General features: G+C 47.3%; 1 protein-coding gene across 4 annotated transcripts; it reads right to left on the bottom strand.

Moving 5' to 3' along the window:
• Positions 1 to 1,405: 1,405 nt before the first annotated feature.
• Positions 1,406 to 27,020, bottom strand: LOC104686257 (cystathionine beta-synthase-like protein). 4 transcript variants are annotated; one of them, XM_039552944.1, is made up of 18 exons: positions 26,899 to 27,020; positions 21,135 to 21,263; positions 20,210 to 20,394; positions 19,857 to 19,963; positions 18,972 to 19,106; positions 16,373 to 16,452; positions 15,791 to 15,925; positions 15,202 to 15,271; positions 13,540 to 13,631; positions 12,563 to 12,688; positions 11,771 to 11,855; positions 11,469 to 11,574; positions 10,645 to 10,719; positions 9,802 to 9,936; positions 8,762 to 8,870; positions 8,424 to 8,453; positions 6,132 to 6,216; positions 1,406 to 4,815 (listed from the first exon to the last, which is right to left on the bottom strand). In XM_039552944.1, the coding sequence occupies exons 2-18, from the start codon at positions 21,174 to 21,176 to the stop codon at positions 4,706 to 4,708; spliced, it is 1,707 nt and encodes a 568-aa protein (XP_039408878.1). In that variant the 5' UTR covers positions 21,177 to 21,263; positions 26,899 to 27,020; the 3' UTR covers positions 1,406 to 4,705. The 4 variants fall into 4 exon arrangements, with proteins under 4 accessions (XP_039408878.1, XP_039408888.1, XP_039408872.1 ...); XM_039552954.1 differs by having other exon boundaries at positions 20,210 to 20,391; XM_039552938.1 differs by having other exon boundaries at positions 20,210 to 20,421; positions 26,899 to 27,019.
• Between the last annotated feature and the right edge of the window lie 805 nt (positions 27,021 to 27,825).

The raw sequence follows: 27,825 nt of genomic DNA, 5'->3' as shown, positions 1-27,825 counted from the left end.
TCCCACCCTTCACAGGTCAGACCTGCTCTGCTTGTCCCATGGGGCAGATCAGCTCATTCCTGTGTCCTGCTGTGTCCGAGAGGGTCTCGCTGTGGATCAGTCAGCACATTGCCTGCTCTCCAGCTTCCCCAGGGACATGCAGTGTCTGTGACAGGGACTACAGGCACAGGTGGTGCCCACAGGCCCCTTGCCCTGTTTGTTTGGGCACACAAACCCAGCTGGCCACCCCAAGCCTGGGATTCAGCAGGTGGGAGAGAAGCTATGGCGTGTTTTTAGCTCCTGAAAGAGCAGTGAAACCTGCACTGTACACAGCACTTGGCTTTTCCTCTAACTAGAGGTGGATTTTTCCATAAGACAGGGTGGTGGCAGGTGAGTTGGCTGCTCTTCTTGCCCTCCACGTCAGATCCTGTGGGCTCTCCCCTCACTCACCATCCTCCAGCACGTGACAAAAGGTAGCAGCACTTCCATCAGCAACATGAGTGTGGGTTGGTGGTTGTGTTTATTTTTTTTTTTTTCTTCCCCAAAGGGAATTTATTGCTTTCATAAGGCAGCTTTCTGGACTGAAGTCCTCCCTTTATCTGCAGAGCCAGCACAGCTGATTGTACCCAGTAATTTTCCTGCTGGTGACCCGCGAGGAGGGGCAGCTCCTCAGCTGGGGACAGCTCGGTCCCAGGGCTGTCATTAGGCTGTGACTCAGCTGTCAGGAGGTCTTGCAAAAACGGGGTGTGGGCAGTGCCCTGCTCTCAGCCCCAGCCTGGAGGCTGCTGCTAACAAGGTGCTGAGGAGCCCTGATCTCTCAATGGCTGCACCTGCTGAATCCAGGGGCCGGGTTCAGAGCCTGATGTACCTCACCAGGATATTTCTTAGGCTGTCCAGCTCCGTGTTCAGCCTGCTGGAAGGTGGAACTTGATCCTTCACGCTTCCTGCAGCTCTCTGTGCCTGGGCAGCCTTTGGCCTTTTGCTGCAATGGTCTCTCCATGCCCGGGAGTGATGCCGGCCTTCTGCCCCTGGGGCTGTGACAGCAGGATCCCTTCTTCCCCCTCTGAGTGAACTGCCAAAAGGGAAAGCAAAGGCAGGGATCTGCACTTGCTGCCAGCAATGGCAGCATTTCAGGTATCACATGAGAAGGATGTTCAAGATAAAGTCACCCCGTGCTGCTGGATCAGGGGTAAGGAGATAAAGCTGAGGACAGAGCACTGTGTGTGTGTGGGGGGAGGTACCCGAAGACCTGGCATGAGAGCAAGGGGTTCATGCTGGCAGGACTGGCCTCTCTCTGGAGACATGGAAAGAACTGCAGTCTCACAGGCCACACACTGAGAGTGAGGGGTCTTCTGCACAAATTTCTTAGTGTAACACACACTTATAAACTTGAACTGGCATTAAAAAAACCAAGCCAGAGCCATTCTGCAATCAAACAGCTTTTATTGAACTCTTCATATTGTACATTTGTGAACATCTGTGCAATAAATACAGCTCATAGTGTTGGTTTTTCCCAGCTCCTTGAAGCATAAGAAGGCTTCCCTTTCCCTTAGTTGACACTACACAGTAAGAAAAGCTGTTGGATGACAGGGGCAGTATCAGCAAGCTCCTGACAGTGAGCCTTGTGTGAGATTTATAAGAGCAAGCAGAAGTTTTCAGAAAGAAGCTTGGTGTGCAGATGAGACTGGTGTGGCTGCTTAGAGGAATCCCTGCTAGCCAGAGTTCTGGAGTCAGCCACAGCTTGTACAAGAAATGGGAAATAACACTGGACACGACAACATGAAAATGATCCTTAAGTCATTGCCTGGTAACCGCTTGCAAAATATTGTACAGGTTTTACTGAATAGTTGCCTTCAGGTGAGAAAATAAAAAGTATTTTTGCAGAGCTAACATTAGGACTGATAATCTCTGACAGTGACAAATACAGCATAAATTGTTGATAAAAATATCCATGTGCAAAATAGGTTTCAGGTTTAGTCAGCGCTTGCATAAGCAGCACAGGTAAACAGAAGATGCAGGCACCCACTTCAGAGAAAAAAATACAGCTCTGTTCAGGCTCTGGCCTTCGAGCTCAGGTAAAAGACTGAACAAACTGCAGTGTCTTTCTTGGTCTTCAGAGAATTTGAAACAAGATAAGCCCAGTTTTAATCAGCCCTACCACAACTAACCAGGACCAGCAGTGAGATCCTCAGACATGCAAAGAAAGCATCACACTTAGAAGCTTTTGCAGAGGAACTTCAGCCCTTCTGGATTCCCTGTCCCCTTCTCTTTGCTGCCTGCATCCCTGCCACGGGAAAGAGCTCTGGAAAGTTTTTCAGTTGTGGAGCAACTCCATTTGTTTACCCAATTCCTCTGGTCTCACCACGGTGCTGCTGTGAATAAGAGGGGCTGGTGGCTGTCTTTTCCTCCCTGTGCCAGCGCAGAATAGGAGACTGCTCCTGTTCTTCCCAAACCACAGGGGAGCAGGTGATTTCTTTGGATCCTTTGGCTTACTTGGAATGCTTTAAACTCCCATCCCCTCTTCCCCACCATTTCTAACCACCCCCTATGTCTCAGTCCACAATGCTGCCAGTTTTCATGGCACAACAAGAATTAATGTATGAACAGTGTACTAGAAAAATAGATTAAAAGCCTCACACTTCTTTATAACTGACTAATTTGCTGCCCCACCTTTAACTCCTCTCTTGTGCTGCTCTGAAAAGCAGCTTTGCGAACCTCCTTCTACCATTTTTGTATTTCCTGCTGAATTCTGTTAGGTCAGGACATGAGCTTTTACAGGGGAAAAGGACAAACCTCAGCTACTCAAGCACCTCCCTCCCTGCTACTGTGAGTGAAGGCCAGATGGCAAAGGGGGAAAAAGTAAAAATCAGATAAAAGCCAGTAAAGTAAATATTCAAAGGCAGCAGTAATGCCAAAACCTAGCAGCAGTGACATCTACAAGGGCAGAAAACACTTCAGGTCATAGCATCTAGTGAAGTACATGGGTCCTTTTGCACGTGTGGGGATCAAAGGATGTAGTAAAAATAAGTAAATCAAAGAAAGAAGTCTGTTTTCCCTGTAAATTAAGATATGGAAGAGTATCTGACAGTAGTATTTGAAGTAATTGGAAAAGGGGTTTAGAAGTTTCGCTGGAATACTGATGTCTCAAGGGGTAAAACTGACCATTCACAGACTCCTGACACAAAGAAGCATCAAGGATGTCAAAAGCATGAGGATCAAGGACCCTGCCCTTAACTGTGCTGTCATTTATGACCTTGTGAAGCAGCTCAGAAATACAGTTTGAAAGATGAGTTATGAGGCTCTGCCAAGCAGCAACTGAGGTAGGACAGAGCTGTTCAGCCTAGAAAAGCTACCATGGATTTGAACAGAGGGTTTTAACACACAGGTGCACACATCTGGCACTCACACAGGTTCACCTTTCCACTGATCAGAGCACCCAAGCTGCGGTTGCTCCTGCAGTGAGGGGCAACAGTGAGAGAGAAATCACTGAACAGCAAAATGGGAAAAAAAACTAAAAAAAAAAAAAACCAAAAAAAAAAAAACCAAAAAAAACCCCAAAAAAAATCAATCACCCTTTAGAACCTTTCAATTATTATTATTGAAGTTGTATATTTTTAGACTTCATAGTAGTTTTTTCTCCAGAGCCTTGGGAAAAGTTGTCTTAAATCTTAAAGAAGTGTATGAATTTACTGGTAAACCACAGTGTAAGGTAAGGATGGGTCACTTTCCTTCAGCAATAACCCTAATCCAAAGGGGTGGCCAGTGCAGGGCTTTTCTCCTGGAATAAGGAACTACAGGGTAGGAGTACCTGAGTGAGACTTGAAATTTACAGCTCTTGACAGATTATCTTTGGCTGTTCTAAAACAGGCACCAAAAAAAGGCACTTTGAGATAAATAAGAGGGTGGGGAGGGAAGAGGAAGGTAATAGATGAAACAGCATCATTTTAAAAAACCTTCAGGCAAGGAGCTTGATCTTACCTTTTAAATCTTTCCATTTGTGCTTACTTAACGGGATTGGGAAAAAAAATAGGTCTGTCATGGCAGGGAAAGCTGGTGCTCTGTGTAAAACACTGTCAGTGCGTTATGTTTGTCACTTCACTGCCATGCTTCTACTCCAACTAGCTTTTTCTCAGAGCAGATGGCTGGAGCGATTCTCAGCTCCAGCCCTCAGGATTTTCCTTGTTTTACACTGATGCCACCAAAAGGGAAACCCTGCTTTCTTCTCCCCATGCCCCAGTCCCAATTTTGTCTCCACACAGGTAATATCTAACTTAACACCCTTGAATGGGGGGGAAAAAAAACCATCCAGAACTTTCCAGAGCTCTCTTGGGCCTCTGCTTCAGTAACTCTTTATTTCAAGACATTTTATGAATCTGAAACAATGTTTTGGAAAGCCAGCCTTCAGACATAAGAAATAAGGAACACACCAGTTAATTTAGGCAATATTTTTTACACATACATATATATATATAGGTAAAAAAATAAATTGTCTTGATAAGAAATATTGCTTAACCTGATTAAGAAACAAGTCGCAGAAGCTGTGCAATACAGCAGGACACACTGGCTGGATAGCTGACACCAGGATAGCTAACTGCTTATTTTCAGAATTAAAAAAAAAAAGCAACAAAAACCCAACAAAAAAACCCCACATTCTACTTAGGACATAAACCTGATTCTTTGTTGGAGATTGCAAAATGTTGAAGAGGCTCCACGTTGCTGCTTGGCTTTAGTTGGATTTCCTCTCCCGCTCCCGTGCGGTTACAAAGTTCAGGAGGTCGATGGCTGTCACGATGCCAAACACCATCTGCCGCTTGCTGGAGGAGCCATCCGTGTGATCTGCACAGAGAAAAAGGCAGCTCTGCCTTCAGGAGGCACAAACACACCCCCTTCTGCTTGGTTTTAGTGGCAGTGTTTGTAAAAGTGGGGGCTGAGCCATCCCAGCTCCACGAGCCTGGAGCTCTTTGGTGATCCTGGCACACAGAGGGGAAACACAAAAGGCACCTTGGCCAAGAGTCCCAGAGGAAGTGACAAGGATTTTCAGCTCAGAAAGGCTCCTCATCAAAAGGGACACTGAGACATTATGGAAGGAAGGATAAGAGTCTGCTGCATTTATTTTTCTTGACACAAAAATTCAAACCAGGCCCTCTGCCATAAAGTGTATTTTCCTCAAACATTAATTACTTGAAACAGCTGCAGGTGGCATTACCCCATTGGAAGCAGGAGCCACTTGGACAGCCCAGTGGAACCACATTTTGAGGAGGAAATGTGACACAGGAAGATGGTTATCTTCCTGCATCCCTGTCAAATACAGAATCAGTATAAAAACCTTAATACCCCATTTATATCCAAAAAATTTACTATCCATTTAATCTGTGCTGCATTGAGAGCACAGGTTCAAGTGATTTTCTCACTGTGAGCCTAAGCCTTGACCTGGGACTCAAGTGGCAATGTGACTTCTGGCCCTTTATCTATTGTCTAAATTCCTTGTTCCTAAAGTCTGCCTGTACTGAGGTGTGTAGTCAACTTCTATAATCAGTTTTTTCAGTCAGCTGGACTGTCATGGGCTTTTTATTTACCCATCTCTGTTCCACTGCAAGCTTTCAGTGAGATTCTAGGTTTATACATAGTCAGCTCAGAGCCAAGAGCACATCCTTATGGAGATTATCAGGAACAACCCCAAATGTGATGGCTCTTCTTCTTCCAGTTGTAATTGAGAAGCTAAAGATAAATTTATCTGGCACAACTTAACTTAGTTTTGACTCTTGTTTCTCAGTGTTTGTAACTTTGCAAGCTGTCTGCTGTAAGGAAGATGAAACAGGACAAAATACTATTCACATATAAGAGTGATATACCCCAGATTTGAAGATTTATTTAGTCTAATTAATCATAGAATGGCTTGGGTTGGAAGGGATCTTTAAAATCATCCCATTCCAATCCCTGCCACAGGCAGGGACACCTTCCAGTAGACCAGGTTGCTCCAAGACCTGTCCAGCCTGGCCTTGGACACTTCCAGGGATGAAAATGAGTAGCACATAGTCTGACACAGAAAGAGGATTTTGCTACTGCAGAGCTCATTTACTCATTCACACTCCCCTTGCTTCTTGTTACCACTCACAAATTTGCTCTCACAAGGTGCAGTACTTTGTACTCACATTGAATCTGTTCATGAACCACCAGAGCAAAGTGGTCTATTTCCAGGATGTGAGAGAGTTTCCCCAAGTTGTCTTTCAGGTTGATCTGAGGAGAGAGTTACAAAACTTGAATAAAACAGTCCTTTCTATGTTTAGTGGTCAATAATCCCCACACAATTCATGCAGAACTAAAATCAGTACATCAGCATTTGTGTGCTGCTACCACCTGAAGCATTAGAAAACACCACCAAATCAAGGCCAACTTAAAAGATCTGTTTTCTTTGTTTCTAATTTTCAAGAAAACGAAGCACTACATGAAGTTATTCATTCTGACTCTGTAAACATAATGAATATAATGAAAATCTGAAAAATGCTAAGAATCAAAGAAGGTCTCAAGTGTTCCATGTGTCCAAGTTACCATAAAACTCTTTATATTTGGTGATTTTTATTCCAAAAGGATTGTGAAAAAGTGAGTGAATCGGGCTGCAAAGCACTGGGGAAGAGAATATGATCTGCAAAGGCAGAAAAGCCTAAATAAGCCAAAAACAAAACCAAGGGTGAAAGATTGCTCAGCTAACACTGGATTTGGGTGCAAATCAAGGAACTGAGATTTAAGAATTCATCTTTTGTGAAGTTCAACTTTGCTAAGACTGAACAAGAAAGCACCCTGTGTTAATTCTGCAAAAAACCAGATACTTGCAAAACACTTCAGCAATCACCTACTGCAATTATTTAAAAAAATGTCTAAACTGTTCAAACATAATTTAACATATGAAGAAGCAGCCACAGCTCCATTAACCAGGTGACTCTCCCCAGCACCCACCATCTGACATACTTTTATTAAAGGAATTCACACTAAAGAAGAGTCTTGCACTGCAGATTCAAAAAGCCTTTACTCTGTGAGAAATAAATGCCATGGCATGAACAGCTGGGCTGCACTGGAACACAGAACTCTGTTTCCATACTGGGAGTCAGAGGATTCCCAGCAGCCTGTGTTTAAGGGACCAGCTGTAGTGCAGACTGAGGAACCAATCCTTAAACTTGTGGGCCAGGAAAGGAAGGAGGTGGGAAATCTGGATCCGCTGCCACATGGAGTCACCCACCAGTCCCAAATCTGTTTTCAGGGACTGGGCAGGTTATGGACAACCAGGACAAGCAGCCTTTAGCAGCACTGGGACAACCATGAAGACATAAACATGCCTAGAGATGCTCAGTGGAAATTTAACAGAACCCCCATGGAGTTTTCACCTGTCTCCCTACTGCTCATTCAAGCTCCTTAAACATTTTGCCTACAGGTTTTCTCACACTTAGGCTTTTTTTTAAAGCTTATTAAGTCTTTAAAGCAATGAGTCTATGCACATGGTACTACACTGCACATGACTGGGAACCCAAACCACTGGAACTAACATCTGACTCCACAAGGACAGCTCTTCCCTCCACTAGCACTTGTTTGGGGTTGGCAAATTATCCTGTGACTGGTGTTTCAAGTCCCCAGAGCACAATGGTACCAGGGACTTTCAAAAAATCTAAAACCACTCTGCTTCCATTCTAAGAGATTGCCCCAAAATAATTGCAGGGATCCTATCAAAGCAGGCTGCCCATGTTAAACAATCACAGAATGGTTTGTGTTGGAAGGGACCCTAAGGATCACCCAGTCCCACCCCCCTGCCATGGGCAGGGACACCTCCCACTCTCCCAGGTTGTTCAGAGCCCCACCCAGCCTGGCCTTGAACACTTCCAGGGATGGGAAATCCACAACCTCTCTGAGCAACCTAAAAAAGCCAAAAGATCCATCTTTCCAAAATGTACCTCTGCCCTGGTTTACAGGCTAAGCCTCTTATTTGATGCAGCTGTGGTATCCCATGTAGGCTATCAGAAGTCATTTTGGTGACACAGATGATTCATTTTCCCAATTTCGCTCATGAACAAGCCAAATCCCCTTGACTAAAGTGGTAAAAAAAGCAAAATCCACAATACTTCTGAGGTTATGTGCATTCCACTATGTTTCTCCACTAACCCATCAATTCAAATGGAAAAATAACCACTTTCAGTTAACATGTCAGCAGCACCACAGCCTGTGCCACTCCCCTTCCAACCTCCACCAAGAAAGTACCAGAAATAAAGTGAAAAGAAATGGTTAAGCTGTTCTTGACTGAAGAAGCCTTCAAGCTGCCCATGGCAAGAGCCACAACCTCAGAAGTGCAGAGAATTGGCACCACAGCAGCCACAGAAACCATCACACACCACCAGCCCCAGAAACTCTCAAGGTGTCCAAGTGAGGGAGAACGTGAACTAAGTGGTTGTGTTACGCACCACATTTCCCCACGATGCTGGATTGTCTGTCTGGGGAGGAAAAAATAAATTTACATTTGTCCATAAGGAACCAGCACCCTTGCTCAGCCTCAGGGTGGCTCACAGGTTGAGCAGAAGCATTACACACACTTCCAGAACACAGCAGTTGCTCCACTTTGGGGCAGTGTTGAAACTTAAAGCCTAGTGAAAACGAAGTCAAAGCATTTCACGTTTTTTCAAAAGAAAATTCTGTGCTCAGTAACAGCCCAGGTAAACCTCACCCAGCCTGTGTAGTGTGAGCACACCTACTCCAGTTCCTGCAAGCAGAGAACCAGGAGCTGCAGAATATACCTGCCTACCTGTTGGAATTGCTTGTAGATTACTTTTCTGACTTCATCAGAAGGCTTAACTTTTCCAACAAGCAGTGAGGAAAGCATGTTACCCAGGGTAACCATGCCCAGAATCACCCTGAGGAAGGAGAGAGAAGGTAGGGATAAACAACACAAAAGCCCCAGGTGTTCCTGTAGAACAAAGCACCCACTGTCAGCCAGCCTGCAGGGGTCAGTTCAGCTACTTCATGGCAATAATGCAGCATTATCCATGGGACACTCGGGTTCTGTGTGTCTGCAGGAGACAGAGTACAGTTCTCAGAGGTCCTGGAGATTCACACACAAGGCAGCAGGTGCTGCGGGTCCTTCTGAGCACCAGGCTCTTTGTATCTCTGCTCCTTGCAACTGGAGAGGGCTACCTGCAGTCTCAGAGAGCTTTTGGAAAGCACAAACTTTTTCCACACTCTGATCTGTCCTTTTGAAAGGTGTGACAGCCAGAGACAAGCTCACCCCCGTTTGGCTCACGTCCCTTTTTCCTACGAGGATCTACAACAATTCGTCCCTCAGGTCAGCACAAATGAGCAACTCTTCAATACTCAGCCTGTCTGCAGGAGACCTGCAGGGTGGAAAGGCACATCCCAGCTTGCTGGGGACACCCTGGTTTCTAGGGGTCACTGCAGCACTGCACTATTACACAGTGTGCTGAAGAAACTCTGTGAAAGCTCTGATAGAGGTGGGCACGTTCAGGGTTGGTTGTTTGAAATAGGAATTTTTGCTTTGTTACGTTAAACTGGTATTATTATTAAAAGAAATTAAATTATCCTACAGAGACACACTGAGTAAGCACATCAAAATAATCATTAGAATCGTGTGAAGGGCAGGACAATCCGGCATGAAAACACACAGTCCAGCATTGGTGTGTTCAAGGCAACATTTCTGAGCTGCATTAATCAATGAAAAAGGATCAGTGAGAAGGCAATTATACTTCCAGCAAGCATTTAAAAGACATCCCCGAAGAGCTGGCAAGGGAAGTGATACATATGGATGAAGAGTGATATATGTGGACATACCCAGATTCATCAACAACTGGTACCTGGTCGAATCCCTTCTCCCGGAGGATTTCCACAGTCTTTGCACAGGTAACAGTTGGAAGCACGGTCAGGGGGGCAGAGAGGCTCAGCTCCTGAATACTGATATTCCACCACCTGGGGATGGAATGAAAAACAAACCCATGCAAGTCTTCTGGAGAGAACAGAACCAGTCCTCCATGCACTGTGGCCTCCAGCACCACAGGAATGACAAAAGGCTGCAAGGAAGAGTCAGGATTCAGCCAGAGTCAATAAAGCTTCAGGGCTCTCAAGTTTTATCCCCAATATCAGAAAGTCACTGAAGTGTGAGAAGGCTTGAAAATCAAAACCCTTTTCCTCATTTCATCTGCTTTCTGTGATTACAGATAGTTACTGGAGAGCACTAACCTCCTCAATTCCATTATTTATATCTTACACAGAAATTTTGTGCTCCTACTCAAAGACCTATTTACAGTCATTACAGGCAACAATTTAGGGAAGATTCCCTCCCACCTATGTAGACTTGCAGTGCTTTGCACTCAGGAACTCTGATTTTGAAAGGATTCTTTGTATACTACCTTTTCCTTTATTTCAGATATAACGCTCTTCATTAAAAAAACCAATCTTTAAGTACCAAATTTTCTTCTGCTGCCATACAACTCAAGGAAGGATGTCAGCTAATTAGAGCAGATTTGATTAATAGCTGCAATTATACATCAAGACAATAGCATGGAAGATCAGCTAAATCAAAGGAGAAGTGTAAATTGAAATGAGCTTTAAATTAGCAACTGCCATAAACTCGATTGAGTGGACTCATGGAGATCCAAATGGATCTGACAGGCTTACCAAGGTTTGTTGCCAAGGTCTTCTTCTTTCATAAACCCTTTCTGAATCATCCATTTGTCACTCAAGAACTTGGACCTACAGAGCACCAGAAAGTGAAAATCTCATTAGCAGGGCCTGAGCATCTGACAGCAAACAGAGGCAACTGTTCACAGCTCACTGTCACCAACAGCTAAAGTGTAGCTGGAAATAGCCATCATTTGCCATCCAAGCTTACCAGCCAGGGACATGGGGAAGAAATACTCATGGGAAGAAAAAGGAATCCCATAGGAAACAAAGCTCCAACTGCATCAGCCCCTTGGAATACGATAGAGACAAAGCCTGGAATGGGGATGTGCCAGGCAAGGTCTGTCTGCAGCTTCTGTCTGTCTAATATTGAGCTGGATGCAGCAGAAGTCAGGAAACTCAGCTAAAAATACATTGTTTTGGGATATGTTTTCTCAGCACAGCTCGAAGCCCGGGGGCTGCCACCTGCAAACTCACCCTGAGGGTGGCTGCTGGGCTGCAGGAGTGCTGGGTCCTGCTGTTTGGGCACAGGGACCCTTCCAGGAACGGGATAACCAGTGATCCCCCACAAATGACACAGTGAACGCAAAGCCTTTGCTGTGAAAGGTGCTAACCACTGATGATTATCTACTGAAATCAGAGCTCAACTTTAAAAGGGAAAAGATCATCCCTGCTCCATGTCAGATGCTTTTTAGATAGCTCAGAACTTGTGCCCCAAAGACATTCCTTGCTGGGATACCTGGGTGTTACAAGGAGGTCTGTAAGGAGGTCTGAGGGTCTGCCTCACCCCTTTCCCAGAGGGAAAACCAGCAGGTCCTTACATGTAGTTCCTGATGGAGTCAGGTAAGATGACAACGCAGCGCTGACCCTCCTTCAGCTCCTTGGCTGCCTTCACAGCTACAGACATGGCACTGCCCGAGCTGCCACCTGCCACAACACACAGAGGGGCAAAACCGTAAAACCGCGAAATGACAACGATCAAAAGAGAGGAGCAGGAAGAACAGAGGAGCCCAGAGAGAGGAAGACAAGTTCTGAAGTGGAACAAAGTCTCTGTGATCTGCACAAGGCTTCAGCCACCCAAGGACTACTCAGAGAAAGCCAGAGGGGTCCCGCCTGCTCTTACCACACAGCAGTCCCTCCTCGCGGATCAGCATCCGTGCTAAAGCAAACGACTCCTCATCATTGCTCTTGTACCACTGGTCCACAGTCTGGGGAAGGGCAGGAGACACAAACAAGGCTCTGTTTGAATGAGGAGAGACAAGGCAACCACACAACCAGTGTGAATTCAGCCCCGGCTCTTTGAGGGAACAGCTGCCCTGCTGAGCCCGGGTTTCCATCCTCCTCCAAATGCCAAGTGGGGTTTTTTGCCAAGGTAAGATGATCACATCAGCACAAGGGGCTCCTTATTGGCACCCTACTGTGAGAGCAGGCTGCTGTGAGTCAGCCTCAGACAGCATCAGCTTCCTCCCCTCTTGGAGGGCTTCCCAGGGACACAGGATCTGCTCAGGACACAGTCACACCACTTTGTCCACAACGGGTTGGGATGCTTTGTTGGAGGGGATTTCTTTATTGCTTAGTTGTTGGGTTTTTTGTTTGTTTGTTTTTATTGTGTGTGTTTCAGGATTGGTTTTTTCAGGTGTGTTTTGGGGTTTTTTTAAGCATAAAAATAAGTGTGTGTTCTAGGAAAATGTTATCGACTTGCAGCATTTTCACCTGGCATTGTAAAACAAATGTAGCCAGTTCAGAAGCCTTTCAAGGGCTGTTTTTGCTGATGGAAAGAACAGGAATAGCTCTGCCTGCTAGCCCTTCCATTTCAGCTCAAAGAAATACTTCCCCAAGTTTTTCCTTTGCCTTTAACCTCACTCCTGCATCCCAGCAGACGGCAAAGGGCAGTAAACCAAGCAGTGTGACTTACAGATCTATCCAACACTGTGGGGACAAAATCATATCCAATTCCTTCCACTTCATACATTGTCTTGTCAGTCTTGTTCAGTTCTTCTGGTTCAGCGAGGATGGAGCCTTCAGGATCCACACCTATAATCTGGAGAAGCAGTTTCCACTCAGGCCACCGAGACACACAGCTTTGGAGAGCACAGCCCCTGTGAGCACTGGCTTTGTCACAGATGCTGGTAGCATACAGCCAAGTGACAGCAACCTGGTCTCCCGTTGATTTCCTCCTGGCAACATTCACCTCCCCTGGGAGCAAAATGCTTTGCTGCTTCTGACCCCTTGGAAACCCATCCCATCTCCTCAGGCTGTGGACACTGATGGCACCACTTGTTCTACACGAGTTTTACTTGGTTTAACAGAAAACAGGGCTTCCCTGAGACAGGGCTGTCCTCATTCACATGTCAGACATCATTACAGAAAACTCATTTTGTGTAAAGTGCAAGCAGATCAGTTTTATTTTCCTTACCACTCCATGCCTGCATAGGAAAATACTCATGATTGAAGCAGGATCACAAGTTCTGTGAGGAAATCTATCACATCACACAGGAGAACACACAGGCTGGTGTGTGCAGAGACAATTCCACTGGGCAGAACCTCAGCAGCTCCAGAGCAGTTGGGGAAGGCACAGCCAGGGAGGGAACTCAAGGCTGCAGAGCACACACCAGAGAAGGAAGTTCCCCAGACACCCCATGGAGGCATCTGAGGGTCACTGTTCATCTGCTGAGCCAAACCTGAACTCTGGTCACCAGTGGGAGCAGAGCACGATGATTTCAGACACTCTGAAACCCTCTCTGCAGCCAGAACTACATTCTAACTGACTCTAGCTGAGAACACCCAAGAGCTTCCCACAGAGACCCAGGGCAGGCTTACAAGGAGTGGGATGTGCCAAGTGGGGCAGTTTGAGGAGACACTAAAGAGAAAAGCAGTGGGCTTGTCACTTACTTTGCATCCTGGACACTTCTCCTTCAGCTTCCTGGAGATGCCAGTGATGGTACCTCCTGTGCCAGCCGTGGCCACCACCATGTCCACCTTTCCTGTTTAAGGGGGTGGGAGAGAAGTGTGAAATCTCCAACAGAATGATGGATTGAAAGCTCACTTACACCCAAGGATGGACTTCCTTCAACAGAAATGCACAGAGTGGCTGAAAAGGGCACAACAGGGCTCTTTGCTTCCCAGGAGCTGTTGTGAGACCTGCCTTGAAACTGCATTTGCTCAATCATCATTTTCTCCAACAAGGGTTTTGAAATGTCCACCCAGAGGCCTGGCAAGGCACCAATCTGTGGCACTTTGGACACAGCTGGAGGTGGCCACAGAGCTGACAGCTGCAGTTTTCCTGTTACTGTATTTGCTGATACAGACAATTCATTCTCTAAGTTAAACTGAGCAGCCCATTATGTTTGTTAATTAACTGAGTGAGTGCCAAGAGCATGGGATAGGCATCCCTGGAGAGAAATGCTAACACAACTACTCCCTCATTTTCATGTGAAAAGGACTGTTTGAGTGTGGATGTGACAGTTCATCCCTCTGTCACCACCTACAGCTTCTCTGGTGCATCCACACGACAGCTTTGTTAATTAAAAAAAAAAAAAAGAATCGGTTTTTAAAAGGTCATCAATTCACACACAAAATCAATTGCCTACCAGCCAAAAGAATAACACCCCACCAAGCAGGGGTAGCTGAACAGTGCCTGGCCTGTCAGGGGAAGTAAATAGAAATAAGAAGCCTAAATCTGGAGCTCATCTGGACTCTCAGTCTGTGGGATGGCAGCTTGTAAAAGTGTACTCACTTTAACTCTTAAGTTGGGCACAGAAAGACAAGCCAAATCCTCTGAAAAGCTAGAGATTTAGGAGGGAAGAGAACCTTTCACATGGTCTTCACCTCAATGAGAATGAATTTAATAGCTGCATTTCTTATCAGGGGGTCCAATCAGAAAATGTACTGCTTAATAAGGCAGGTCTGCAGCCTTCTGTATGAACCCCTTCTATGCCCTATGGAAATGCCCACGTGGCTGCAGCATCACATGGAATGTTTCCAACAGCTCTCAAACCAGCTCCTGAGCTGAGGAATGAGCCCAGCTGAAGCTCTGCTGCCACAGCTCAGCCCCTTCTGCTGCTCAGCTGCCCAGAGCCAACACTGAAGAGAGCCCTGCAGTGCCAGAGGGTCCTGCTGGTGACAGCTGTGACACAGAGCAGTTTGTGCCCCTGGGGACTCCAAAGTGAAGACGCTTCCAGTGTATTGGAGTGCTTGCTCTGGGAATGTTAAACCAGCTATTTCTCTGTCTGTGATCAGAGAAGAATGACCCTATTCCATGCCAGTCTACCTATGAAGCTTTTTCTAAGGTCACTTAAGCACTGCTTTCTCCATCTCATCACAAGCAGGGGAATCTAAAAACCAAAGAATTCTTCTTTAATGGAAAAAAAAAAAATCACGACTGTGACTTCTGAAATATGGTAATTCTCTAATGACACACAGGATATATATGGGGTTGGCTTTATCAAAACCTCTGCATTTCTCATCCAGCCCAGCTCTCATTCCCCAAGTACAGAACAACAGAGCACTACCAGGAGCTTGTTGAAGGGGGGTTTAGCAGCAGAGCAGACCTACCATCACACTGCTGCAGGATCTCCTCAGCTGTGGTGTCATAGTGCGTCAGGGGGTTGCTGGCATTGCGGTACTAAATTGAAAGACAGATCAGCCATGAAGTAGACCAGAAATACAAAAATCACATTTTGAGGCAGTTCAGAAACATTTCAAACAATCCCCAAGCCCCAGAACACCTAAACATACTCTTTGCTGACTGTTGCATTGTGTATTATCTGGAGCCAGGCCCCATAAGTGACCTAATTTAAGTGCAGTCCGAAGGTGCCAGCACACTCCTGTGCCAAAATCAGTCCTGTCTGTGGGACAGCTACTCTTAGCAACATGACCCCTGTGTCCATTCTTTCTCACAGGATTGCCAGCTCAGTGGAAATAAACACCATAAGTGTTGTAGTTCTGGCAAACACCAGCTCGTTGCTGCTCTCTAGTGACTGTAAAAACTTCCTTTCCTACAGTCCAGTGATTGCTCAGCTCCAGCTCCAGATTTGGGGCATCTTCTCCTCCAGAGACACATGGAGAGTGCTGAACAGACATCCCAGGACACTACAGAGACTCCTCCATGCCACACTGGCACTTCTGACACCTTGGCTCTCACCTGGTCTAGGATGTGTGCATTGGGGATTTCGTTCTTCAGCCTCCAGGCCACTCCTACGTGAGATTCAGGAGAATCAAATCTGGCAGTAGTTGGGGTCCTCACAATCTCAGCACCCAGAGCTCTCAGGACATCCACCTGCAGCAAATAAAGGTGGTCACGAAACTCCAAAACCCCCTCAACAGGCTCCCTTCACACTCAGCCTCAAGCCCAGAATATTTGCAGAGTATTCAAAGCTTCAGCCCTGCCTTCCTTCACCCTCTGCCCAGCAGCTAACAGCTAACACAGGGCACAGGTAACCATTTCAATGCACCAGGCAAACCTCAGGTTGTTTTGACACCTGTATTTAAAAGTTACAGGAGTTTCAAAGTGGCAGTGCTGTGGGGATGGGTCTTAAAGCCATTTTCTATCCATGGCTAGCTAGCCTGGATTTCTGCAAGCACTGGCAACAGCTCCTTGGCAGAGTTTTGCCTGGCCAAGAGCCTGCACCTTTGTTGCTGAAGCCCCAGCACCCATCTGCAGCAGGAACTCTGCGAGTGCAAACATGTTTACTTTTAAATTCTTCAAAACAGAGGCAGCTCTGACCTTCTCCATGCTCATCTTCTCTGGCATGACGATGATGCAGCGGTAACCCTTCACTGCCGCCGCCAAGGCCAGCCCGATCCCTGCAAGCAAAGGCAAGCAGAGCACTCAGTGAGCAGCAGCACAGCACAAAACCCACAGTGCCAGCTTTGGCACGCCCTGGCTTTCATCACATTTTCACCAGAGCCTTGGATAGAGTGTCTCCAGAGGGGTGGCAAAGGGAATGTTTCTGCCTGTTGGGGGGAACTGGGTTTACAGATGCTGATACTCGTCGGAGGTTCACAGCAAAGAGAAAGTTTAACCAAGGGTGGGGAAACTTGACATGTGCAAACTGCTGGCTTTACCACAGGCACATCACCTTCCTCCTGTCTCACCCACTTCATTTTTCCAGAAGTAACTTGGGAAAGGAATGTGCTTTAAGCTGGAGGAGACTGGAGGAATCACTTTCGTTCTGTCGAAAGATCCGTAGGGCCTCTATGGACTCACTTCTGCATAAATCCCTATTTGCAATGTGCTGAAACTAAGTCCTGTCTAAAAAGAAATTATTTAGATGCTGCTTGTGGTTGAGGTTCTAATGCACTGTGTCAGCTTGCTACCACAGTGAAGCACCCTGGCTGCTGGAGACAGACATCTCATTTCTACTCTGAAAATCTGCACCTCCAGCCTGATTCCTGCCTTCCAGCTGGTCACTTCCTGCTCCTGAAGAGCTGAGCTCAGAAGTGTGGAAGAGAAGCTTACACCTGCTATCAGATCACCTCTCTGCTGGACAGGCTGAGCTGATCAGGTTGGCTGAGAGGTGTGTGAGGTCAGGCTGCAGCTCCCCTGCTGTTCTGGGCACCAGCACAGGACCAACACATGCAGCTCAACTACACAGAGACTTGACTGCTCAAAGCTGGCTCTGTTTGTATGTTTTTATGTGGATTGTCTAGGGGAGAAAAAAACCACCACACTAATAATCTTTAACTGTTCCTCTAGGAGAAGCATAACTCACACCTCAAACAATTCGAATAGTGTTTAATATATTAGGAAGGGAAACAACTTTTCTTAGTATATTATAGATAAATACGGATGCCCAAATACCAAAATAAATAAGACACCAACAGCCTCATTGAAGCCAAAGGCTGAAGTCATCCAGATCTTCCTTATGGTTGTGATGAAGAAAGGATTTTGAGACCTGAACTCTAATACTTTGTACTTTCTGCTACTGACCTGGAAATTCAGCAGACATCAAAACAGGACTTTGGCTGAGAGAGGATAAAGATATAACACATTAGCTCTCACATTCAACATACTCAGTAAGCTCTGAGCAGTAGAGAGCAAAAGCCAATTCTCTCAGGTTACTGTGTGCCCTGATCTTTGCTCTTATATGACCAAAAAAAACCAAATCAGCTTTCTGAAGTTATTGTCCTGTATCTCCTTCACTTCTGTCTTTTTGGATTCTGTGGCAAGGAGAATCATTTATCAGGTACTGACCCAGAGAGGGGGATGTCATGGTATGACCTTGGACACAGGAGGAATGCAACACACATGGATATTTTCCACTCCACACCATTGTTCAGGCAGGAGGTACAGCCACACTCACAAAGGCTTCAGCTGCCCTGAATGCCCCTAGAATCCCCTGATCCATCCCCCCAGCAACTGCTGAGCAAACAGCAACAGATGTGACTTCCCAGTTTTCTGCTGCAGGCTGGGGAACTGGTCACAGAGCAGCTCATCACCCCAGTCCCTCCAGTAACAAAGAACAACATAAAGATCTGCCTGGTCAGTGTCCATCAGAAAGCAGCAGTGGGTGGAAGCCCAGGAAAGAGTTTAGGAACAGGATCAGACACCTCTCCAGAACACATCAGGCAGGAGGGCAGCTTGTAGCTCACCCCATGAACCTCCTCAGAGGAGGCAGTGTATGTCATATGTAACTATTTATATTTAACTGTGTTATGTGTTTTATATTTGGCTCAAGGGGGAACATTCCAGGTGTGTTTGACTCCCCACTGGTAGAGCAGCTTAACACAACAGCTTTGACACAGGAGCTCCAGACTGCTCAGATCATCAGATGCTCTGCCCTGACTTATGGGGACTGTTCCTTCCTCCAGCCCTCCAAGGAGGAAATGTGGACCCAGGTGGAACCTGCTGACAATCCAGGGGCTCTGTCAGGCAGTGCTGTGGGGATGCAGCTCATCCCCCATCTCAGCTGCACCAGCATGGCTGCTCCTGAAACCAGGCCCACCTCTCCTGACAGAAGGACCACGGGACTTCCCCAACAGAAAAAAAGGGAAGACCCAGATCCACACCAGTCTTTTGGGTGCTTTTTTCCACAAAAATTTCAGTCAGACTTGAATTCCTAAGGACTCTAGTGAGTCTGGCCTAGCACCTCTTTCAAAGCAAAGAGGCTCTGTAATTTAGCAGAACATCTTCCCAGCTGCTCTGGTCAGCAGAGGACACTGCAGAATTGTTCCTTGTGTGAGAGATGGGAGAGGCACTGCTCCCTGCAGGCACGGAGAGATCCCCTTTCCTCCTTGCACAGGCTCCCATCTCCAACCTGCCTTTTCCAGGAAAACCACCACAGCACTGCCCCCACGCTTTCCTGAGTCTCTCCATCCCCTACCTGTGTTCCCAGAGGTTGGCTCTATGATGGTGTCCCCAGGCTTCAGGATCCCAGCCTTCTCAGCATCCTCCACCATCCTGAGGCTGATGCGGTCCTTCACGCTGCCCCCGGCGTTGAAGTACTCACACTTGGCCACTGCAAACACAAACCAGCAGGGCTGGAAGGGACTTCAAAGCTCATCCAGCTCCACCCCTGCCATGGGCAGGGACACCTTCCACCAGATCAGGTTGCTCCCAGCCCCATCCAACCTGGCCTTGAACCTGGTCTTGTCCCTCTCCTGATAAGTTCTCCAGCCAAAAAACGTCTGATCAAACTGGAAGTTTCTCCCCATGCTCAGCCTGCACTTTCACTCCAGTACTCCCAGCATTAATCCCTTCAGTGGTGTTGGACACCACCTTTCAGGGCTCTGACCACAGCTCCAGATGCCTCCAGTATGGTTGGGTTTAAGACCCCAACCAAACAAAAAAATTATTCACTGACAGTTTCACCCCTTTAATCATTTTCAATGATCCTTAGTGATAACTGCAGAGCTGCATTGTGCACACACTGCTGAATACTCTGAATAGGAGAAGCAGTCCAAAACTTCACACAACTTCTTTACATTTAAAAAATTATTTTCTATGAAAAACAGTTTGCTTTCTCAAAAAAAAAAAAAAAAAGGAAAAGCTGCAGGAATTGTTCTCATGAGGTACAAGCTGACAGATGTTTTAGATAACCAAATCCTAAAAACCTGAAAATCTGCCAATGAAAGCCAGGATTTTTTTCTCACCATTTCTTGTCAATTACCTGCACTCCTGTGGCCAGGTTATATAACATTACTAACCAGAGCTGCCCAAGCTTCTGAAACAGGGTTAGTTAGCTTGTTCTCTGCCTGCAGCAACTCACAGAGTTCACACTTGAGCCCAAAGTGCTTCCCAATCTTGTTGATCCGCACCAAAGGTGTGTTGCCAACTTTATTCAGGATGTTTGGCAGGATCTTTGGAGGCTCTGGCCTGGTACAAACACAAACAAAGCCAGAGTATTCACAGAAGGGTCACAACAACAACAACAACCACACAGCATTTCTGGTGCTTTTTATTTCAACCAGCTTTCTCATTTAGCAGGCTGGTTATTTTGGTTATTTCAGTTTAAAAGAATATCCATTGGTTACAAACTCACAACATCAAGTCCTTGATCCAAAGCAAGGATTAATCAGACCTGGATTCGTGCTGAAAAACAGCAAATAAAATAACACTTACAGGGTGGCATGGTGATGGGGGGAGGCAGAGAGGGGTTTCCCAAGCTTCCAGGTGCATTTGCTGGGTGTATCAGGGCGGATCCACTGCCTTTCCTTCTCATTGGCCTTGCAGTTCTCGGAGTCCACCCCACCAGAGACAAAATATTTGGCAGGTGCATGAGGGCATGAGTTCGTATCTGGCTTCTTCTGGGAAGGAAGAGTAAGGATTTCATTCTTGGGGGAGGGAGAAGGAAGAGAAGAGAAAAAAATAAAAATAAAGGAGTTGATGTTTCCATAGTACTGTGAAGATGGCAAAGTGTTTCAGCATCATCTTGGTTTGCCAAATCCTTATTACCACCACAAGAATCTTGCAGTGCGAGTTTGGGAGCAAAAGCTCACCACAGTGCCCTGCACAGAGATAATTTAAACACATGTGCTCAGTGCAACAAGCCTCCACAGATACCAAAAAACCAGGACTATTCTCATGGGAGACACCCCTCCCACACCAAAAGCTTTCTGAAACAAAATCTCCCCATTCCAAGAAGACTGGAATGCAGTAAGACTGCTTGGTGACTAATTAGATGTGCCAGAAGACTCTGCATTGCTGCTGGTGGTCAGGGAGAACTCTTCCAGAAAGATTTCAACACCTCAGAGCCCCATCCAGCCTAGCCTTGAAACCTGGTCTTGGCCCTTCCATGAAAAGTTCTCCAGCCAAAGAGCTTCTGATCAAACTGGAAGTTTCTCCCCTTGCTCAGTCTGCACTTTCACTCCAGTACTCCCAGGATTAATCCCTTCAGTTTATTTTATTTATTTTTATGTATTAATCCCTTGCCTCCACAGAATTTCAGCAAAACAACCTAGAAATCTCCCTGGAAACAGACAGGGCTCTCCCAAATCCTGGTGATGCAAAGATGGGCAAACAGTATTCCCCAAAGGCCCGGGAGTACCTTAGACAGAGGAACAGGCCTTTCTGAGACAAACTTCTCCATGGTTTTTGGTGGAGGTGGTGGCACAGGAAACTGGACTTTCTTCAGGAGAACGAGTACTGTGGCTCACGAGACTGGAATCCTTCAGAGCTGCAGATCGTGCAAGTTAGAACAAAAAAAAAAACCTGTCTCACATTGGCAAAACCACACACATCTTTTTCATAGGGGGAAAAAAAAGGAGCTGCAAAAGTGAAGACAACTTGTATAAACAGGATTAAAAATAAAACATGCAGCAGAGGTGTTGTGCAAGGTTGATGGAGGGTCCCCTGACCCCGTCCTTCCTGCATTACCTAATCTTCCCTCTGCCACGTCCTCCACAGCTCAGAGCCAGAAAAGTAAGCACAAAACCTCTTTTATCGGACCTTCTACAACTCCAGAAGCTTGAAAGCCACAAGAAGTAATAGGAAATACTTCAGTTCACAGGAAATACAGTCCTAGAGACACAAAGGGCAAAAGGGCTTTGGTGCCGTCCCCAAAAAACCCTGTACACAACTTTGGGAAAGGCTTTATCCAGGAACAGAGGCCTCTCCACCCTCGAGGACAATAAGATCTCACAAGTTCCTACCCAAAATTAATTAGTGTTGCATGCACAGCTACAGTGATGCTGGATATAACACACACAGCAAACAGTTCATGCTTCTAGCAGCTTTTTGCCCCAGAAATTAGTAAATACAAAACAGTAAGTTCACTTCTCCTACCAGTTGCTCACAGAGCCTGTCTCCTTCCTTTCCATTAAAGACAAAAATCTGGCTGAAGTTTTGGAAAGCATGGGTTGTTTTTTTTTCCCTAATATTTGTTTTCTTCATCACTGTTTTGCAGCAAGGTTCAGCTCTTTCCATTACTGAATTATGCTGGAAGGGGTCCTTGGCCTCATCCTCCTGACAGATGCACATGAAACACACACTTGGGTCTCACAGAGCTGATGGTCTGGTGAGAAAACTGGGAAAACTCTGAATCATAGCATCAGTGACCTTTAGTATTTGATCCTGCAAGTTAACACAGGCCACTAACCACGGCTGCCTCAGGCACACCAATGCCCTTCCTGCATGCTGGCTTGAAGAAAATGCCTAAAGCACTTAAACTGCTCTCCTTGGGGGAAAAAAAGAACTCTGAAAGGATCAACTTTCCAGACGAAGACTTGAAATAATTTTCCTTCAAGATACAAAGATTTCCATGCCACCAAAATGATACAATTCTATTCAATCAGGTTAATACATGCCCAAGAGCCAAGGTGGACTATAACCTGTCACAGACTACTGACCAGGGTTAGACTGAGACACACCAGTCTAAAAAAGCAAAGATCCCCTGAATACACAGAATCTAACACCAACCAGTCTTTGCTACCAGAAATCAGCTTGCTTCCAGCTCCAGAGCAAACCCAGCCCTCATTTCTCTTTCTGGGAGGTTCCTGGTTCACAGTTCAGAGTATCAGTGGGGATTTTTTGTTTTGGTTAAAGGAAAAATACTGGAGGAGTTTCAAGGTTTCCTATGAGGTACATGGTCCCTCAGACAGCTGGCATGAAACACTGGACACAGACACTGCCTCTGCCACAGGTAACACTGACAATATTGACAAAGTCCAGCTGAAAAGGGGGCCTTGCTGCCAAAGGATCAAATCATTTCAAAATGCAGGAGGAAAGCAGCAAGGGCTTAGAGACAGGAAACTGCAGATTTTGTTCCCAGTTATCATAAAATAGGAGAACAAAACCTCTAAAAGCTTTAAAACACCAGCTCTCAGTGTCTTTCAAGAGTGTCCAAAACCTGAGAGGAAAGAGGGAGTAATTCATTGCAGAAAAAAAATTTAAGAGGTTTTCAGTACTCATTCCTTGTATTGATGGCAGGAAAGAAATTAACGTGGCTCTAAAAAGCTGCTTTTTGGAGGATTCCCTCTGGACAAGGCAAGGCAATAGCATCTCACTTCCTTTACTGTAAGGCAAAAAAAATTAATAATTTACTAACAGCAACTCCCATCTCTTCTTGAACAGCAGAAACTGAGGAAAAGCTGTATTTATTGACTTCAAATAAGCTGTGAGATTCTCTCATATTTTTAGAATGGCAACACTTGATGTTTGATCAAAGCTTCAATAATGGGGCTTCAACTCTGAACAAAAACGAGGAGAGGGACAAAAAGCTAAACACAAGCAATGCCAACAAAAATCCTGTGACCAAATACTAACCTTAAGCAACATAATTCATTGCTTACAGCCCTAGATGACACAACCTCAGCAAAACAGGAGGCAGAGGTGGTCTAGGATATCCAAATCCCCATCCTGATCCTGCCTACAGACCCAAAATAGCCTTTTTTTTGTGGGAATGAAGACTGGAGAGACAGGACAGGAAGATGGCAACTCTGCTGCTGTAACTGCAGCTGAACACTGCTCAGAAGAGGCTGAGGGAGATAAGGTGCAGGAAGAGCTGCCCATTGTTAGGAAAGAAATCCTGCCAGCCTGAATTTAATTTTCCTATAAAGGAGAACACTCCCAGAACTAGTTGGGAGTGTGGGTAGAGTCTAACTAGAAAAGCCTGACTAGTTCCTGCCATTATATCTGCAGATCACACAGGGGAAAAAAAAAAAACCAAAAAAAAAATTAATCAGAAGGACAATTTACAAAGGCACTTAAACCTAAATCACGCAGGGGAGAGGGACTCAGAGGTGTGAGATCCAGAAAGTCTTGTGGGCAAGGCTCACATCCCTGGAGCCGTCTCCACAGGGAACCCAAGACCCAAGCTATTTCTCAGCTCCTAGAGAGCAGGACTGAAGGCCAGTGAGTGAAATTAATCCCCAAGCAGCCTGAGCTGAACTCACTGCACGGATGAGTCAGGAGCTGCAGTCTCCACGGCTGTTTACAGTGTACGATATCAGCACTAATGTACTGTACTATTTAAACATCCCAGTGTGCAACAACCAAATTAACTGGAGTCTGGCCTGGAGCACAGACAAAGCTGTCTCAAAGGCAGCTGTAAGAGCTGGATCAGAGGGAGATGCCCCCAGGGGTGACTGCTCAGCGAGAGATGAGATACAGAATTCCATCATGCTGTGGCCTGAGAAAGGGAAACTTGATGACTTTAAGCAGCCACAAACAAACCACTGCAGAAGAGTTGTTCTGCTCACCCACAGGTTCTTACAGAGCTGTAGGATCTTTGTAGATAACCAGATGCAGCAGTTCCCATCCCATTTGGGAACACCGCAGCTGTAACAGATTCAGGGGCGAGTCAAACGTTTGGGTTGTTTTGCTTCTGTGGTTTTTCTGTGAGTGTGAGGGTGTCCTTGCTCCTTCCTCAGGAGCAGCCATCCCTCCTGTGTCAGGAGAGATCAAATGACCTGAAGTAACAGGGGACTGAATTAACATCTGGCTCTAGAAAGAGATCCTGCAAGAATCCAAAGTGTTATTTCCATTTTCTCCTACAGAGCAGATGAGCACAAGCACATCCTCTCAATGCTCACTCTTTAAAAGCCAGACTGGCACACTCAGAACTTCCTGACAGGAAAGGGGCAGTTCTTCAGTGCCCCCACCTCTGTAACACTGCAAAGATTACACTCTGGCAGCAAAGCAACTTCCACTGCTGTGGCAACTGTTACTCCAGAAATCAGCCAGGGAGAACAGGCAAGCGGCCAGTTTGCTGTGCCCCCATGGAAGGGAAGCTGTGCCTCACACAGGTGTATTCTGACAGCTCCAGTTCCTGAGTTCACTCCAACCCTGTCTAGACTTGACCTGAAAAGTCTTCTGAGTGAAGACTGATGTCTTCAGGAGCACGGCAGCATTAGAGAAAAGACTGGAGAATGCTCTCTCTGCATTTTCACCTGTTGCAATCAGAAGCTTTCAAAGTATTTCTTTCCCTGCTTCTAGCTCCCCCTCCTTAGCACACAGAGATGGACCAACACTGCAGCCTGGACAGTGCTCTGGATCTGCCCAGCCCACCAAGCACAGGGAGAGAAGGATTCCAGGTAGGGTGAACAGAGGCTCACAGATTAAACATGTTGACCAGCATGACAAAAAGAGGGAGCTGGAGCTCTGCTCTCAATTTCTGAGCAGGTCTGTAAGACAGGCAGAAGCACAGCTCCCCTTGCCCAGCATTATGGTGCCTCCTGCAAGGCTTCACAGCTTCTGTTAGCCCAGGGACCTCTGATAAAGGCTGGCAGAGAGCTGGGCAGGAAAGCAGCTTTTTGGCTGGTGCATGTTTTGTGGGAAAGACCAGCTGCCACTCTGGCTGCACCCAGGGAGCTTTTAGCAGGATCCCCAGAGCAGCCACGAGCACGGCACTGCTCACACACAGGCCACAGGCCAGTAGCCAGAGGCCAGCCCATGCCAGCCACCCTGGCAGGCTGCCATGCTGCCAGCACCAGGTCAGTGATGTCCCTGAGCCCACATGCTCCAGAACACGGATCCCTCATGACCCTGGCTGCCACCACCCTCGTCAGAAGCACAGTCTGGCTTCAGGAAAGCTGGGTAACTCAGACACAGAGGGTATGGCAGGATACTAAGAGCCACCAGCTGGCATGGAAAAGGATGCTGAGTGCAAATGCCCCAGTGCTGGGCCTGCACTGGCACCGAAACCACACTTCAGCAGCAGTGATCTCACTACAGCCATTCCCCTGCTGAGAAACACCAGGTTCTGAGCAGGTCCCAGTTTCCCAGGAAACACCTTTCCTCTCTCACATAAGATCCCCAGGTTTCACCTGTCTCCGTGCTCTGTGCTTTTCTGCCTTTCCACAGCGCAAGCTTGGCAGAACATGGAGCTCCCACACCTCAAATCAGCACAGACTCGTGGCAAGGGTAAACAATGTGAGCAACTTTGCTGGAACAGGGCCCAGCACTCCAAAACCTCCATGGTCAAAGGCTTCAGGATTACAGAGACACACAGCAGGCTGGATACTCAACCAGGAACAGGAGAGGAATCACTCGTCTTTCAAGTTGTGGCTAGTTCAGGACACCGGGAGCATTATTTACACTGCTACTGAAGAGCCCCCTCAGGTCCTAGTCAACTTCAGATCCTTCCTAATTGGGGAGGGGTAGTATATGAAACCAAATGTAAAAAATAAGCCTCATGGTCCAGTGTATTAGCCAGACTTACAAATAAAAACCTTGCAGGTGAACCTCATGGCACCCACGAGAACAATGGGCGACAAGCCAAGACCAGCTGGAGAGCCGGTGCCAAATCCCAGAAGAAACCCGAAAGGAACAAAGTCATCTCGTGAACCTGTACGAAAAGCAGAGAACCCATCTCTCCTCTGGGCTCAGAGGTGGCGCTCCCAGGCACCCTCCGGCCCGTCCTGGGCATCCCCAGCAGAGCCAGCACCTCCCAGGGGCGGCTCCGGGGCTCCCCTTATCCGCAGCCGACTCTTCCCTTCACTACAAAACCAAAACAGAAGCCCAGCTGGGTGGCACCACCAGTCACAGAATGGGTCAGGCGGGAAGGGACTGTACGGCATGTGGTCGAAACTCCCTGCGCAAGCAGAACCATCCCGGAGCACGTGGCACGGGATCGCATCCAGACAGTTCTGGAATATCTTCACCCAGGGAGACTCCACGGTCTCTGCGGGCAATCCGCTCCAGTCCGCAGCCCTCCATCCTCCATCCCCTCTGGGATGTGGGGCACGGCGGCCCCAGCCCTCTCCCCGCCCCCCCCCCCCCCGCTACTCCCGCTCCCGCGGATGATGCAACCTGCTGGCCATCGGGATGCGGCGGCCCCCGCCCTCCCCTCCGCTACGGTCTCCAAGCTCAACCTGCGCGATCCGGACGCTGCCCCGGACACCGCCGCTGTGGGGATGGTGGGGGCGGTGACGGTGAGGATGGTGAGGATGGTGAGGAGCAAGAAGGAGGATGAAGACGCGGAGGATGCGCGGGGTTTAAGAGGAGCCGCCGGCCCCGCCCCGGCCCCGCCCCGGGCCCCGGGGGGCGGGAGCGGCGCGGCGAGCGCTGATTGGTCAGCGCGGGGGCGTTGGCGACTCCGAGCCAGCCAATGGGAGCGCGGTGCGCGGCCGCGGGGCCGGAGCGCCCGGCGATGTCCGGCGATGTCCGGGGATGTTCGGCCGGATCGCTGAGGGAAACCCGAGGGAACACCCAGGGTTTACCCACAGGGCCTTCAGACACTGTGTCCAGTTCGCCTCGGTTCAGGGAGGACATTCAAGGAGCGTGTCCAGAGAAGGGTGACGGAGCTGTTGAAGACTCTGGAGAGGCTGAGGGAAATGGGGGTGTTTAGCCTGGAGTAAAGGAGGGTCAGGGATGACCTTATCACTGTCTACAACTACCTGAGAGGAGGTTGTAGCCAAGTGGGAATCAGCCTCTTCTCCCAAGCAAACAGCAAGAGGACAAGAGAAAATGGCCTCAAGCTCCAGGGGAGGCTTAGGCTGGACATTAGGAAGAAGTTCTTCACAGAAAAGGTGATTAGCCATTGGAATGGTCTGCCCCGGGGGCGTGGTGGAGTCACCACCCCTGAAGAGACTGGATGTGTCACTCAGTGCCATGGTCTAGTTGACGTGGTGGTGATCAGTCAAAGGTTGGACTCGATGATCTCAGAGGTATTTTCCAACCTAATTGATCCTGTGACCCTGGAGAAAGGGCTCTGCCGGGGCACCTTTGAAGGTGTTTTACTCATGTCCCCATGGGCAGTGGCCATAGTGGGGACACACATGTGGCTGCCAGTGGCCTCC

This window comes from Corvus cornix, chromosome 1 (genome assembly GCF_000738735.6).
Source record: "Corvus cornix cornix isolate S_Up_H32 chromosome 1, ASM73873v5, whole genome shotgun sequence".
Taxonomy (NCBI): Eukaryota; Metazoa; Chordata; class Aves; order Passeriformes; family Corvidae; genus Corvus; species Corvus cornix.
Note: the sequence above shows the minus strand (reverse complement) of the source record. Positions and strands in the feature narration are given on the sequence as shown.